We start from the raw sequence: 16,424 nt of genomic DNA on the forward strand, positions 1-16,424 counted from the left end.
CACAATTTGAAACGAGCGCGAGGAATCAATCAGAAATTGTCATCCAAAAAATTTAAGAACTTTGCATAACAAACAAAATCGGAACGCAAGTTTTCTAATTTTTTTACGCAATAAGTTTCTCACTGATTTTTTGTCTTTGCTGTGCAAGCCCTAAATGAATATAATGTTTACCAATTATGAGTTTGAATGAATTTTAAAATCGGATGATGGCGCTGTTGTCTCGCCGAAACGTAACGAAATAAACGATATGCAAAAAAATGTGTTTTATTAAATAATATAACTGCTCAATAAGTTTTGAAAGCGGTAAACGGGAAAATTGGCTGAAACTGCGCCAATTTTCAGATTCAGATTGAAAAACTGCCCTACTTTTGTATTAGAGCGTATTTTGCACAATTTAACACGAGAATGAGTAATCAGTGAGAAATTGTCATCCGAAAAATTTTAGAGATTCACAAAATTAAAAAATGGAAACAGAACGAAAAATTTTGAATTGTTTTGTTATGCAACGTTCTTAATTTTTTTTGAATGACAATTTTGCACTGATTTTTCATTCTCATGTTTTACATTCCGAAATAGAACATTCCTTTGATACAATTTAAAGCGAGAATGAGGAATCAATCAGAAGTTGGCACTAAAAAATAGATTAGAACTTTGCATCTCGAAAAATACAACAAAGTTTTTAGTTTGTCACCGATTCTTCATTACAATTTTTTCAATACCAAAATAGAAAACTTCTTAGGCACAATTTGAAACGAGCGCGAGGAATCAATCAGAAATTGTCATCCAAAAAATTTAAGAACTTTGCATAACAAACAAAATCGGAACGCAAGTTTTCCAATTTTTTTACGCAATAAGTTTCTCACTGATTTTTTGTCTTTGCTGTGCAAGCCCTAAATGAATATAATGTTTACCAATTATGAGTTTAAATGAATTTTAAAATCTGATGATGGCGCTGTTGTCTCGCCGAAACGTAACGAAATAAACGATGTGCAAAAAAATGTGTTTTATTAAACAATATAACTGATCAATAAGTTTGGAAAGTGGCAAACGGGAAAATTGGCGCAGTTTCAGATTCAGATTGAAAAACTGCCCTACTTTTGCATTAGAGCGTATTTTGCACAATTTATCAGTCTATGACACACCAGGTTTTAGCATCTTAAGTTGATTATTGTGCTTTCTCGGTTTATTTAAAACTGGTTGTTTCTCGAAATGAACCCGACGGTTAAACATGAAGTGAAAAAAAATCTTTATTTGGGGCTTTTTGAAACCCTTCAAATGTCCACGATTGCAAATCGCCATCGACAAACCGAATTCCCAGCCTTGTTGTGGCACCGGCCAGAATTTTTCCAAAAAAATCCCACTGGTTTTCCGAGTCGATGAGCCGAAACCACGCAAATCGTTTCAAAAACCCATTAGAAAAGCGAGCAATTTTAGACACACACATAATAATACACTTGCGCAAATTTGTCGTGTCTCTAATGCGTTTTAAATGAAAGCCACTATTTCCCTGTGATCTTTTGTGCTGTGTATATAAAATGATTATACCGGCGCAATTACCGAAATTAAGTAACACCTATAACGAAAGTGCAGAAAGCTTTTAAGTTAAAAGCTTCAAAGGATAGAGGTGGCAGCTTGTATCATCCACCAATTTATAATGTCCTTTGTCACGTCATCGGACCCGCGCGAAAATCTATTGACACTTTTCCACAAAAAGAGCGTGGATAATTTTTAGAAGAAGGTTGTTTAGGGACGTTTTGTCAATCATTGTTTGTGTGGCGAGTTCAAAGAGGGGCCTGATGTGCGTTGGACAGGGACACTGTCTATTTTCATTTTTTTTTTACTACAAAGGCCCCAAAGTTCAGCGTTATTTGATCAGAAATTGATTTCTGTAAAAGCCTTCAATGTAGGAGGCATTTTTTTCAAAGAGGGACCAAAGGAGGCCTGTTGGTCAAGTCGTCAACACATTTTGTCTGGTATGGTTTCCCACTCAATTTAACTCAAGAAACAGTTTCGCATTGCAACATTCTGAGCTGATGAATGTAGAAAAATGCCAAAATTGTTTAGCGAAAGAGGGCCATTTTCGGCCAAACGTGTGAAGTGGTGAAATAAAGGGCTGTTTTCCTTTAAGCCACTGAATCATTCAAGTCGAGTAACTCAAAACTCCCGGGAAGTTTCAAAAGATTTTCCCAGCTCCTAAAAGCCAGTAAAATCCTGCAAGAGCGGGCGTCAAAAGGAGCAAATATCCAAATGTTTTCGACTCAATAAGAATCTGGTGGACTTTCGAGGCCAAACAAGCAAGCAAGCTGTAAGGGAGCAGTCTAATTAAAATGGGGGATAAGAACAAAAAACAATTAGTCTAATTAATAGTCATAATTACCGAAATCTTCCCTATGTGCTCTCATATCCAGTGCGGACTCCTGCTCCTCACTATCACCAGCTGCTCGTTCCACGTCCTTTTGACTCAAAATATCGTTTATCGAAAAAGGAGTGACCGAGGCTGAGGGACATTTCTCGCATTTGCCCGTGCAACTGTTGTCGTCTTCCATTTTTTCCTTGAGCAGTTTTCCCTGATGTTTAGCGCCACTAGAACTCGCAAACTTCCACACACCACAACTCCCAATTCGGTTCCCGGGCGCCTAAATTCAGACTGGCTGTCGGGACTTAATGAAATTATTCCCGACACCACTCATGTGCGTTTACTACTTGAGACTCTTTCCCCATCTCTTTTCAGCGCTTCAGCACGATCCTGGCGCCTCTTTTCTAACTCCGATTGTTTGGGGAGGAGTCTGGAGTTAAAGACTTGCTGTCGTATCGCGTGCGAAAACTGATGTTTTATCGTTTATTAATTGCTTTTCGTTTAACGGATTATTTTTGGATCTGTTTCTTCAATGAGAACAGGAGCGGATGTTATTGATGGTTTTTCTGGCGGATTACAAATTTGCTTCGAATTCTTTCACGTTTTATAACAGCGAACTTTTCCAGCTTTGTATCGGGTCAATTGTTGGCTTCTTCACCAAATCTCCCAGCTGAATTTTTCGCATTTAATTCTTAGCTTCTGCTAGAGGAGTTCGGCTAAATAGTTCACTGTGCTGAAGCTTTCGAACATCACGCAGCCATCCAGCCATAATAGACACGTTGCACTTATTCTTTCCTTTGTATATTTATGTTGCGTTCATCTGTTTTCATCAAAGACATTCAGCTAAAATTTCAGTCATTAACCAACACGTGTGACACCGATGCACAATAATTCGAATCACAAAGATCAAAATGCGTTTGTTCTTGGCCAGCAGTGGGGTAGAGGAGCGTTGGATATAAAGCGGTGAAAAGGATGGGGAAACTGGGCAGCTTCAAGCACTTTTTGCGAAAATAATTGCTAGCGATGGATCAGTCTGGTCGGCACAGTCTCGGTCTGTTTGCTCTGGTTCTTCTCAGAATTTCGGTTGGAAAATTGCTCCTCTACGCTCCTGGTACTCGGAGGTTCCACCCTGAAGTGGATGGTTTCCGGTAGGCACCTCGTTGACGGGAGAACATCCACGGAAGTGCGTCACTCGTTGTTTACACCAATAACCATTTAAGATGCAGTTAAACAAAACATCACAGGAGTCAGATTGATTATTTTCGTAAGAGAAAATCGGGCCATTTAATTGATCAATAAAACCGACTATTAACTAGAGTTTAGGTTAAATGTTTTGGTTGTGAATTGGATTAGGCCTGGAGTAATTGTGTTGCGATCGGAGTAGGATTTTTATTTTATTATTTTATTAACTCCCCGATTCCAGCTTCATCCAATCCGATTAATTACCCAGGCCAAGCGAAAAGTGAACTGTTCTGGACATTTTGCTGCTGAACAGCGATTTTCTGACTTTAGTGGCCACTTACTTTCTTAATTAGTGGCAAATTGTGTTCTTTAATTGGGAAATTGTTCCTTTTTTTCAAGCTCATTTTTAACTCTATAAATCGCTTCAAATGCAAACTTTATTCTAGAAGTTAAACCGAACTTCAAATGTTCCAACTTTACTGAAGAAACTGCGTACAAAATGCGGCAAATTTTTCTAGAATTTTTCCAACTTTGCATGGATCTAAGTGAGCACGCCTGTCTATAAAAGGCTGCAACTCCCAAATTTCGGGAAATACACAATCCAAATGTTCCAACTTCACGCAAAACACTTTGCTTTTAAAATACGAGAACTTTCAACCAAGTGGCGTCTCCAAGAGAGTTTCTAGAATTTTGCAAACTGGAAACTTTCAAATGGTTCAAAAGATCAAAACTCCCAACTTCATCCAAATAGAAATTTTAGATTTTGCAACATCCTCCAGAACACGTGACTTTTGAACGCATGTGAAGGTTTAATCCGGTTGGGATTTCTAGAATTTTCCACAGTTGAAACTTTGCATTGATCCAGTCCAATACTTTCTATAAGACTTTTCAACTTTCCGGGACCGCAAACTTTAACTTCTGCTGCTTCATACAGGAAAAGATGCGTTAAAAACACGCGGAGTTTCAACCAAGTCGAGTCACCAAGAGAGTTTCTGGAATGTTCCAAACTTGAAACTTTTGTATCTTTCAAGTGGGCCTGCTCGTCTAGAAGAGGCCACAACTCCCAAGTTCCTTCAGAGAGAAATTTAATACTTTGCAACATAGCAGAGGACGTGCGGCCTTTGTAGGCACGAGGAGTTTCAATCCGCATGGCATTTCAGGAAAGTTTCCAGAAGTTTTGCAAGTTGAAACTTTGCAGTGCTCACCAATCAAGTGAGCACGTCTGTCTATAAGAGCCTCCAACTTCTCACTTTCCGGAGATACAATCTTCACGGAAGAAACTTTGCATCAAAAATACCAAAAGTTTTCACCAAGTCGTGACTCCAAGAGAGTTTCTAGAATTTTTCATACTGAAAACTTTCAAATGGTCCAAAAGTTCACAACTTGGCATTGGTCCAAATGAGCGCGCCTTTCTATAAGAGGCAGCAACTGGCAACTTTCCGGGACTGCAAACTTTAAATTCTGCTGCTTCGTAGAGGAAAAGATGCGTTAAAAACACGCAGAGTTTCAACCAAGTCGAGTAACCAAGAGAGTTTCTGGAATGTTCCAAACTTGAAACTTTTGTATCTTTCAAGTGGGCCTGCTCGTCTAGAACAGGCCACAACTCCCAAGTTCCTTCAGAGAGAAATTTAATATTTGGCAACATTGCAGAGGACGTGCGGCCTTTGTAGGCATGAGGAGTTTCAATCCGCATAGCATTTCAGGAAAGTTTCCAGGAGTTTTGAAAGTTGAAACTTTGCAATGCGCCCCAATCAAGTGAGCATGTCTGTCTATAAGAGGCTGCAACTCCCAACTTCACACCGCTATGAAGGTGAGGTTTGGCAACTTTATGTAGGGGATATTATCCGAAGGATATCCGGAGTTTTAAGCAATTCCAGCCATGAATCAAGCTTCTAGAATTTCCATTCTCGAAAGTTTGTTGTCTTTTCATTGGGCATGACTGCCTATAAAGGGCTGCCAACTGCCAACTCCCAACAACGGCAACCTGAAAATTTTGTCACTTTATAGAAGAAATTCTGCTTCAGTAACTGGGGCTGTTTTAGCCCATTTGAGCGCTAAGTTAAATTTCTAGAATTTCGAATTTCGAAGAAAACCCAAACTTTCGAATGATCCAAGTGTGCGCGCTTGTGGTAGAATGTCGACAACTTCGTAATTGCAACAGCTGCAAACTTAAGATTTAGGAACTTTACAACTGAAACTCTGCTTGAAAAACTGTAATTTTTAACCAATCTGTGCAAAAGAAAGTTTCTAGAATTTTCCAGATTGAAAAGATATTTTTTTAAATGGGCGCGCTTGTTGTTAACAGGCCACAACTCCCAACTTCCAGCAGATAGACACTTGAAATTTTGCAAATATTTAGAGGAAGCCCTGATTGAGAAGTGCGGCAAATTCTTAGAAAATTGAAATGAAGGAAGAGTTTCTAGAATTTTTCAAACTTGAATCTTTCAAAGGTTCAAACAGCCGCGCCGCTCTCCCGTCAATTTCCTAGCAAAAATAGGGGGCTGTTTGGGTTAGTTTGTCAATTAACGATTCTAGTCCTCAAAACTAGATAAAATTGGACTCTTGGAGTTTTTAACCAATTTGTGCAAAAGAAAGTTTCTAGAATTTTCCAGATTGGAAAGATGTTTTTTTAACTGGGCGTGCTTGTTTTCTACTGGTCACAACTCCCAACTTCCAGCAGATAGACACTTGAAATTTTGCAAATATTTATATGAAGCCCTGCTTGAGAAGTGCGGCAAATTCTTAGAGAATTGAAATGAAGGAAGAATTTCTAGAATTTTTCAAACTTCAAGCTTTCAAAGGTTCAAACAGCCGCGCCGCTCTCCCGTCAATTTCCTAGCAAAAATAGGGGGCTGTTTGGGTTAGTTTGTCAATCAACGATTCTAGTCCCCAAAACTAGATAAAATTGGACAATTTCCTCACTAACTCGATACTTATTGGGTGAACCAGGTAGGAAAAGTTCCCCATTTTAATGATGAGTATCTGGTTGGGTAAGACGGCTAATTTTGGCCGTTCGTTATGGTTTCTTAGGTTTTGTTTATAAATGATCGGGAAATAAAAGTTGTTTTGTATTTTTTCTGAGTCTTATATGTGCTGCAACGATTTTAATGCTCTTCGCGCTAAGTCGTAAATCTCGACGGATAAATGGTGATCTCGCAATTTACATTCATTGTTTTATTAGGAGGATAAATTCAAGTCGCCTACGTTGTTAACATTAGCGTAATCAATGCAATTGGATTTTCATCTTCGTTTAAACCACGACTTCAGCAGTTGCTTTAGAAATTCGTCATCATGCAACAAGTAATGCGGTGATTATTGCAAACCGGTCAAAAATAGAATATCATTGAAAAATCCTTGCCGGATTCATGCACTCCAAACGAGTGGAGTAGAGGAAAACGAAACCGGCAGTTTCCATGCAAGATGGGTACTTGAAATCCTCTACGTCAAAGGGTGTTATCGGCAACTGTGATTTACTGCGGTGTTATTCGGCAACCAAGTACCTAATTTAACGCTAGGAAGCTTAACCACTTATAAAAACCCGACGGATTACCGACCACTTAACGTGTTTAAAATAGCTATTTTATAAACAAGTCTGCCTAAGTACTTGTACTTGAATAAAGTGGCCCACTTCTTATGCATATGGTTATTATAATTTCATACACACACACACAAACTTTCCCCGTTTACGTGAACAGGAACTATCTCGACGACTGATGCCAGGTTAAGCTGTAAATATTATAATAAAACATACCGAAATATGCAGTCATAATTAATCTGTTTATTATTTTTGATATAAACTGTTCATCAAGATTATTTCGGGGTAATGTAGTACCTGGCTATAGTTTTCATAGGCGCGATGATTTACCGGCGAATATGCTTTGAGTTTTATCGGCAGCGAGAAAAACCGATTTTAATCAACTTGTTCCGACCGACTTGGTGCACTTAATAGATCATTATGCGTCCACACCAAAGGCCATGCGAGTAGGTCCTTGTCGCTTCTTTTGTATGGAGGCGATCCAGGCTTAAAGAACAGTATTGTTGCTGATTTCTGATTATGGTGGCCGATCTAGCCGAGCGCAAACTTCCATTCACGCGAACTAAACATGTATATTTGTGCAGCCACTCGCCCCTTCTGCCAGAGGGGACACGCTTCAGCCTTATTTCACATTTAAAGCGTTCAACTTAAATAGTGGATCTTGTGGCTTTGGTTAAGCAGCCAAAAGCTCACAAGGTTTAAAAAAATCCTGCAGTTTTGACGAGAACTGGGCTTTTTCCAGCTTGTTCTGAAGCAAATAATGTCTTGCTCCACAGACACGAGCCGAAAAGAGCCAATTTTCTAAACGTAGCTCTGAAAGCCAGTAATAATGGGCCTTGATTCATATGGAAATCGTTCTTTTCTGGAACGGAAACACTTCTTGAGAGTTCAGCTAAGTTTTCAATCCGCAATTAACATCCCGAAAGGCAGCATCAAAACTGAAATTAACCGGATCCGACGCCGTCGAGGATCAATAATGGAGATAAAAATGAAATTCCAGTCAGTAGGACGCAGAGCAATTTGGCTCCCCATCTCAAGTGATCAACGCATTGATTCCGTAATTTACCAGAAGTTTTCCTCCAGCGAAAAATTGCCCGAATAGCTTTTGATTGGCTAACAAAAAAGTTTGCGAAACTTGTCAACTGCTTCTTTTCGCCAGAAGTTCCAGATTGGGCATTATTGGTACAATCGAGGCCAAAAAACTGCGATTGAAACGTTCTGGAACTGGGTGGAAATCAATCGAAAAGCCAAATTTAAACAGTTGGACTGATTGCTTCAAAAGTAGGTGTATTTGCAACGTTTTTTTTGGGCGATAAATTTGAGAAGTCAAAAAAACGCGAGTTTTTTTCACCTTGCGGCTTCTGAACCGGTCCGATTCATTCTAGCGGAGCAAATTTTCTTGAGATTGTCAAGGTTTACGAGAGAAACAAACATTTGGTGTTTGAAACTAATGGGTTTTTCGGGTTTTTAAGCCTTCGTTCGGTAGAATTTCTTCCTGACGTTTCGCAAGCACGAGTGGCTTGCATCTTCAGAAGTGGTTTGCTTGAACGCTTACACTGGTCCGAGGCGATGGCGACCTTTGAAAGCTTCAAGTTTGAAAAACTTCTCAAGCAGGGCTACATCTCAATATTTGAAAAATATCGCCCAGTTAAAAAAATATCTTTTCAATCTGGAAAATTCTAGAAACTTTCTTTGGAACAAATTGGTTAAAAACTCCAAGAGTCCAATTTTAACCAAAACAGCCCCCTATTTTTTGCTAGGAAATTGACGGGAGGGCGGCGCGGAAGTTTGAACCTTTGAAAGCTACAAGTTTGAAAAATTCCAGAAATTATTCCTTCATTTCAATACTCTAAGAATTTGCCGCACTTTTCAAGCAGGGCTTCCTTTAAATATTTGCAAAATTTCAAGTGTCTATCTGCTGGAAGTTGGGAGTTGCGACCAGTAGAAAACAAGCACGCCCAGTTAAAAAAATATCTTTCCAATCTGGAAAATTCTAGAAACTTTCTTTTACACAAATTGGTTAAAATCTCCAAGAGTCCAATTTTATCTAGTTTTGGGGACTAGAATCGTTAATTGACAAACTAACCCAAACAGCCCCCTATTTTTTGCTAGGAAATTGACGGGAGAGCGGCGCGGATGTTTGAACCTTTGAAAGCTTCAAGTTTGAAAAATTCTAGAAATTCTTCCTTCATATCAATACTCTTAGAATTTGCCGCACTTTTCAAGCAGGGCTTCCTCTAAATATTTGCAAAATTTCAAGTGTCTATCTGCTGGAAGTTGGGAGTTGTGGCCTGTTAACTCCAAGCGCGCCCATTTAAAAAAATATCTTTTCAATCTGGAAAATTCTAGAAACTTTCTTTTGCACAAATTGGTCAAAAACTCCAGTTTTTCAAGCAGAGTTTCAGTTGTAAAGTTCCTAAATCTTAAGTTTGCAGCTGCTGCAATTACGAAGTTGTCGACATTCTACCACAAGCGCGCACACTTGGATCATTCGAAAGTTTGAAAAGTTCTAGAAATTTAACTTTGCCCTCAAATTGACTAAAACAGCCCCAGTTCCTGAAGCAGAGTTCCCTCAATGAAGTAACAACATTTTTGAGTTACCGCTGTTGGAAGTTGGCAGTTGGCAGCCCTTTATAGACAGTCATGCCCAATTAGTACACAACAAACTTTCGAGCATGGAAAATTCTAGAAACTTGATTCATGGCTGGAATTGCTTAAAACTCCGGATATCCTTCGGACAATATCCCGTACATAAAGTTGCCAAACCTCACCTTTATAGCTGTGTGAAGTTGGGAGTTGCAGCCTCTTATAGACAGACATGCTCACTTGATTGCGGCGCATTGCAAAGTTTTAATTTTCAAAACTTCTGGAAACTTTCCTGGACTGTCATGCGGATCGAAACTCCTTGTGCCCACAAAGGCCGCGCGTCCTCTGCTATGTTACAAAATATTAAATTTCTCTCTGAAGGAACTTGGGAGTTGTGGCCTGTTCTAGACGAGCAGGCCTACTTGAAAGATCCAAAAGTTTCAAGTTTGGAACATTCCAGGAACTGTCTTCATGACTTGACTTGGTTGAAACTCCGCGTGTTTTTAACGCATCTTTTCCTCTACGAAGCAGCAGAATTTAAAGTTTGCAGTCACGGAAAGTTGGAAGTTGCTGCCTCTTATAGAAAGGCGCGCTTATTTGGACCAATGCCAAGCTGTGAACTTTTGGACCATTTGAAAGTTTCCAGTATGAAGAATTCTAGAAACTCTCTTGGAGTCACGACTTGGTGGAAACTTCTCGTATTTTTTATGCAAAGTTTCTTCCGTGAAGATTGTATCTGCGGAAAGTTAGGAGTTGGAGCCTCTTATAGACAGACGTGCTCACTTGATTGGGGAGCTTTGCAAAGTTTCAACTTGCAAAACTTCTGGAAACTTTCCTGGAAAGTCATGCGGATTGAAACTCCTCGTGCCTACAAAGGGCGCACGTCCTCTGCTATGTTACAAACTATTAAGTTTCTCTCTGAAGGAACTTGGGAGTTGTGGCCTGTTCTAGACGAGCAGGCCCACTTGAAAGATACAAAAGTTTCAAGTTTGGAACATTCCAGAAACTCTCTTGGTGACTCGACTTGGTTGAAACTTTGCGTGTTTTTAACGCATCATTTCGTCTACGAAGCAGCAGAATTTAAAGTTTGCAGTCCCGGAAAGTTGAAAAGTCTTATAGAAAATATTGGACTGGATCAATGCAAAGTTTCAACTGTGGAAAATTCTAGAAATCCCAACCGGATTAAACCTTCACATGCGTTCAAAAGTCACGTGTTCTGGAGGATGTTGCAAAATTTAAAATTTCTATTTGGATGAAGTTGGGAGTTCTGATCTTTTGAACCATTTGAAAGTTTCCAGTTTGCAAAATTCTAGAAACTCTATTGGAGACGCCACGCGGTTGTAAGTTCTCGTATTTTAAAAGCAAAGTGTTTTGCGTGAAGTTGGAACATTTGGAGTGTGTATTTCCCGAAATTTGGGAGTTGCAGCCTCTTATAGACAGGCGTGCTCACTTAGATCAATGCAAAGTTGGGAAAATTCTAGAAACTCTCTTGGAGACGCGACTTGGTTGAAATTTTCCGCATTTTTTACGCAGCTTCTTCAGTGAAGTTGGAACATTTGAAGTTCGGTTTAACTTCCAGAATAAAATTTCCAGTCCAAGTTGTGAACTTTTGGACCATTTGAAACTTTCCAGTATGAAGAATTCTAGAAACTCTCTTGGAGTCACGACTTGGTGGAAACCTCTCGTATTTTTTATGCAAAGTTTCTTCCGTGAAGATTGTATCTTCAGAATGTTGGGCGTTGGAGCCTCTTATAGACAGACGTGCTGACTTGATTGGGGAGCTTTGCAAAGTTTCAACTTGCAAAACTTCGCATCGGAACAGTGTAAGCGTCAAGCAAACCACTTCTGAAGATGCAAGCCACTCGTGCTTGCGAAACGTCAGGAAGAAATTCTGCCGAACGACCGCGTAAAAACTCGAAAAACCCGTTAGTCTTAAAGAAGGGCCTCAAAAGTACGTAGCTTGAAGCATCCAAGTATTGTTTTTCGGCGCTTTATTTTGCCTACTCCCAATCCGTTCTGCACAGTTTTTCGGTCGCTTTGCGCTTCCATTCTTGTGGCAAAGTCTTCTATCACGACTGTACTTTCTCGGTTTTTATTATCGCTCTGCCTAAGTTGTGGCGAAGTAAAGGGCCCCTTGATTGAGACGACTTCAGATAAAATCGGTCTCGTTCGCCTGCCTCATTACTGCCTGTTAGAAGCTGGGGTTACCGCAAATTGATCGTGATTCAAGGAAACTTCTGCCATTGGAGGCATTTTTATTCGCGACAGCGGCAACTTATTATCGCTCGGCAGTTCGATTTTGCCCGCATTTTAAAAGAGCAAATCCCCTACGTACCTACCAATCTTGATCATATTTTCCAGGCCAGTTTTTCTAAGTAAATAGTTCCCGGACTGGTCGGGGGAGAACAACCACCCCCCCAGTTCTTCCCTTACGTTAATCGGTTCCTTTTCCTGGAAGTCTCCCGATACTGCGGATAATACCTAATTTTCATTAGTCGATTATCGGGTCATTGAATCAACTAAATTCGTTTCCTGATTTAGAACACAGTACGAGTCCACTTAAGGGTAGGGGCGTCAGTTTTTCGATAGAGATTTACCGTCAAACCGCTAACGGCGACGGTAACAACGATAAAACGCGTTGAGTTTAATCAGTTGCAACACATTCTACTGCAAGCGCTGAAGAATCATCAATATGCGAAGCGAAAGCGCCATTCCGGTTTGATAGTATTGCGGTTGCAGCGATGAAAAAATAAAAACTGCCACTGTAACTCTCTAATTATTGCCCAGGAAAGATGAGCGGAATCGAGCACCCCCTAAAAGTTCGAAGCAATCGGATTGATTGAAGCGCAAAAGCGCACATTAAGTGTTGTGGTTTGAATCTAAATGGTGACAATCACAATTTGGGAAGTTTAAACAGGAAATTTTCGGCTAAGAAAAAACGTTTTGTGTCTTTACATTGTCCTGTGGCTTTTCCCAAGACCATGTTTTTTCCCGAGGTTTTTCTGATGTTCAGCGTTCTTCCCCAGAGCAACTTAGTGATGTTTTATAGGAATTTGCTCCTAGTTAAAGCGCGAAAACTCCGTGCTTCAATCGACTCGAAGGTTTCTTCATCAATTTCTGCAGCGCCGGTCTTAATGATTAAGATAGTCATTAAGGTTCAATCCATGCTAAAAGCCTGGTTAGTTTGGGATTTTTTCCTTAAATGGTGGCGACATCTATGGAATGCAAACCAATTTTCGAAAGTGTGTAAGTTTCGTTCGCTTTAAAAGCCTCTGCAGCTGGAAATTGGTGCCGCTCTTTTTGCCTAGGTGGCGGTAGAGGCTCTGCTCTTTCGGTGGATGTTGGCCAGAAACATTCCCATGAACTAGTTTTTTTCATATTTTTCTATATTTAATTCAACTATTTATTGAATTGGACGATTTTGATTAAGTTGATAAACCATTGATTTCCCTTCTATGGTGAACTATATGTATGATGGCAAACACCAGTGCGAATTATTTAATTATGAATATTTGGCGGTTATTATCAGCATCAGATCCTTCAGTATGAAAAATTGGTAACTTTCTTAATACGGCCCCGATTTGGATCACTGAAAATGCGTTCTAAAGCGAGTAATTTTGCCTAAAAATCGTCTTTTGCAAGCTGGACATCAGTTGAGAAACTTGAAAGTTATAGGAGTTTGAAAGTCGAAAAGACGATTTTCCAAGACAAATGTTATCAATCTTTTCTTTTTGGATTTAAGGTCGCATTTTTTTGGAAGACGCCTTTTCAGGGTAAGTAAAAATTTTAACATCGTTTGTTTCATTACGTTTCGGCGAGAGAGCATCAGCCATCATCCGATTTAAAATTTATACAAACTCATGATTGGTAAAAATCAACGTTCTTTTAGGTTTTTACCTTCTTGAAAACATTCTTTGGAAGACCTGAAAAAAAAACGTTTTTAGGAGCAACTTAATGGCTGAGAAATTTAATTGCAGAGAAAAAATTTGGTAATAATTTTTTTTTTGAAAAATGTTGAAAATTTTCGAATTTTTGAAAATCGCAAATGAGCAAATTTTTCACTTAAGAGTCGAATTTAAACCAAAATGCCACTTTTCAATAACATCGTTTTCGTATATAGTTTCGGAGAAAATGGAGTTTGGAATTAGAGACTTCAACTACCATCCACATTGTTTGCACACTTATTTGCACATAACTTCGCAACCGCTGGAAATATTTCAAAGCGAAAAACTGCCCTGGATTGCCACGGGTATTCGCTAGAGTTCCGTTGTCTTGACAAAAATCGACATTGGCAACGGTTTGGGAGATAATGATCCCTGAATGTTGGCAACTGTTCGAATGTTCCATTTGCGCATACCGCCATTCTTTTGCCCGTAACGTCGTTAAGTGTCAATCTATTTCAAAACCTCAAAAACCCCCAAAAAGCCAGAAGAAGTAGCGATAAAAACTGTTCCAGGCTCATGTTGGATAACGGCGACTGCAAAAGAGTAAAACGAGTTCGGTCTCAGCGAGTGTGCAACGTTTCAAAAAGTGTTTGAAAAATGAATATTAGTTGGAAAAGTTGAGGTTTATGAACATTTCAGCCTAGGGCGGACCCAGGGGGGGGTCATGAGGGTCATGACCTATTCAATTCTCTATCCAACGATGCCAAAACGAATTCTCTGGCTAGAATGGTTCTTGAGAAACTTGGAAAAAATCAGCGTCATGTTCAAGTGGATTTTGCAACTCCAAAAAAACCAGGCAAATCTAAAACTTCTTGAATTCAAGCATTTTTTGAGGAAACTGCAACATTTCCTTATCGATGGTTCACTTTCTAAAAAGGCCGTTTATTTCTCTCTAGAATGATGTATAAGTGAGCGTTCTTGCTCGTTTTGCCTCCGAGAAATGAGCAAAAACGGGACGGGAAACATGGAATTTTGGCATGATCTTGCACCGAAGTGTCTGATATTCAAATTTCGCTTTTTGGGTCAAAACTACTCGAATTTCCTCACTCACGTTGTTTCGACTGGATCGACTTTTCAATTCTCTATCCAACGATGCCAAAACGAATTCTGTGGCTCGAACGGTTCCTGAGAAACTTTGAAAAAAGCAGCGTCATGTTTAAGTGGATTTTGCAACTCAAAGAAAAACACGCAAATGTAAAACTTCTTGAATTCAAGCCTTTTTTGAGAAAACTGCCAACACTTCCCCATCCATGGTTCACTTTCTAAAAAGGCCATTTATTCCTGTTTAGAATGATTTACACATGAGCGTTCTTGCTCATTTTGCCTCCGAAAAATGAGCAAAAATGAGGCGAAAAACATGAAATTTTGGCATAATCTTGCACCTAAGTGTCTGATATTCAAATTTCGCTTGCTGTGTCAAAACTACTCGAATTTCCTCACTCACGTTGTTACGACTGAATCGACTTTTCAATTCTCTATCCAACGATGCCCAAACAAATTCTGTGGCTCGAATTGTTCTTGAGAAACTTCGAAAAAAGCAGCGTTGTGTTCAAGTGGATTTTGCAACTGAAAAAAAAACAACGCAAATCTAAAACTTCTCGAATTCAAGCATTTTTTGAGAAAACTGCCAGCATTTCCTTATCGATGGTTCACTTTCTAAAAAGGCCATTTACTTCTCTCTAGAATGATGAACAAATGAGCGTTCTGGCATATTCTCAGTGAAAAAGTTTCCAGCGCATTTTGCGCAAATTTTTGGAAAAACATAATTTTTTGCGTACAGATGTTCCTTTTTTAAATTGCGTTTTTGCTCTAAGCGTCTTTCTCTGTGTGCATGTACGTAAAAAATGCAGCAAAATTTCTCGAAAGAGGCTCATTTCTAAAATCAATCGAACATTTTCAATCAGGCTCTTAGTGTGGTGACAATATTCCAATTACAATTCAAATATGTACATAGTCAACACTGTCGATAACAATCGGTTAGAATTAAGGACAAAATCCGTGAATAGTTGAATTCAAGCCTGTCCTGACTTGATAGCTGGACCCGCCCGTGTCCAGAAGGCTCTTGTGGCAAGGAAAACTTTATGCCCCAAAGAACCGGTTAGTTTGGTCTTCCGCCCCCGATAGGGCCCATCTGGAAAGACGCACATAAATTGCACTTTCCACTAATCCAGATATCAGCAATCTGCGCTCTTATCTTAATAGCGTAACAGCATAATATGACAACTGGATGGCGCCAGCCATAAATTTCACACGGAATAAGAACGTCCGGAATTTGACACATGCACTGTTTACATGGTCCCGTAAAATGCCGGGAGGATTCCTGGTCCCTGTTTAGTGGCGCCAACTTGTTAGTTCCATCAGGGACGGCTCATGGGCTGGGGCTCAAAAATTTCCATTCCGCCCAATTTGTACAGCATGGCTCGATCAAGAATTGTTCCTTCATCTTATGCCGAACACTCCCGCACATTCTCCCAAAAATTTCGCCCAAATGGTTCGCCAATTGCAAGTAAATGTGGAGCGAATGTTTCCCCATTCCTTTTCCGTGCTACGCCCCTGCTTTGAGGCCGGCACAGCGTGTGAGGGGGCTATTTGATCTCGACTTTACATAAACCAGATGACCGCTTGCCGCCGCATTTCTAATGGACCAAGAAATAGTGGCATTGTGCGTGTAATCGGCTGATCATCATATCACCTTACCGATTTATAATACAGCCTTTCACAGCGATTTTATTTCGAAAACGTTTTGGGGACTCGATCGTATCTACAGGGGCGGATCCAGCTTTAAATTCAGGGGGGGAGGTTATGTAGAAAAAATACAGTC

At 39.8% G+C, this 16,424-nt stretch overlaps 1 protein-coding gene across 1 annotated transcript in view; it reads right to left on the reverse strand.

Moving 5' to 3' along the window:
* The window catches only part of LOC109542059 (homeobox protein zampogna), a 5,571-nt gene extending 2,314 nt beyond the window's left edge, over nt 1–3,257 (reverse strand). The window contains exon 1 of the mRNA XM_019911109.2: nt 2,378–3,257. Coding sequence (XP_019766668.1) covers nt 2,378–2,546 — 169 coding nt within the window. The 5' untranslated portion in view covers nt 2,547–3,257. The remainder of the gene's footprint in view (nt 1–2,377) is intronic.
* Nucleotides 3,258–16,424: the final 13,167 nt, after the last annotated feature.

Source organism: Dendroctonus ponderosae, unplaced genomic scaffold (assembly GCF_020466585.1).
Source record: "Dendroctonus ponderosae isolate FM_Combo_2020 unplaced genomic scaffold, Dpon_F_20191213v2 Dpon_F_20191213_5, whole genome shotgun sequence".
Taxonomy (NCBI): domain Eukaryota; kingdom Metazoa; phylum Arthropoda; class Insecta; order Coleoptera; family Curculionidae; genus Dendroctonus; species Dendroctonus ponderosae.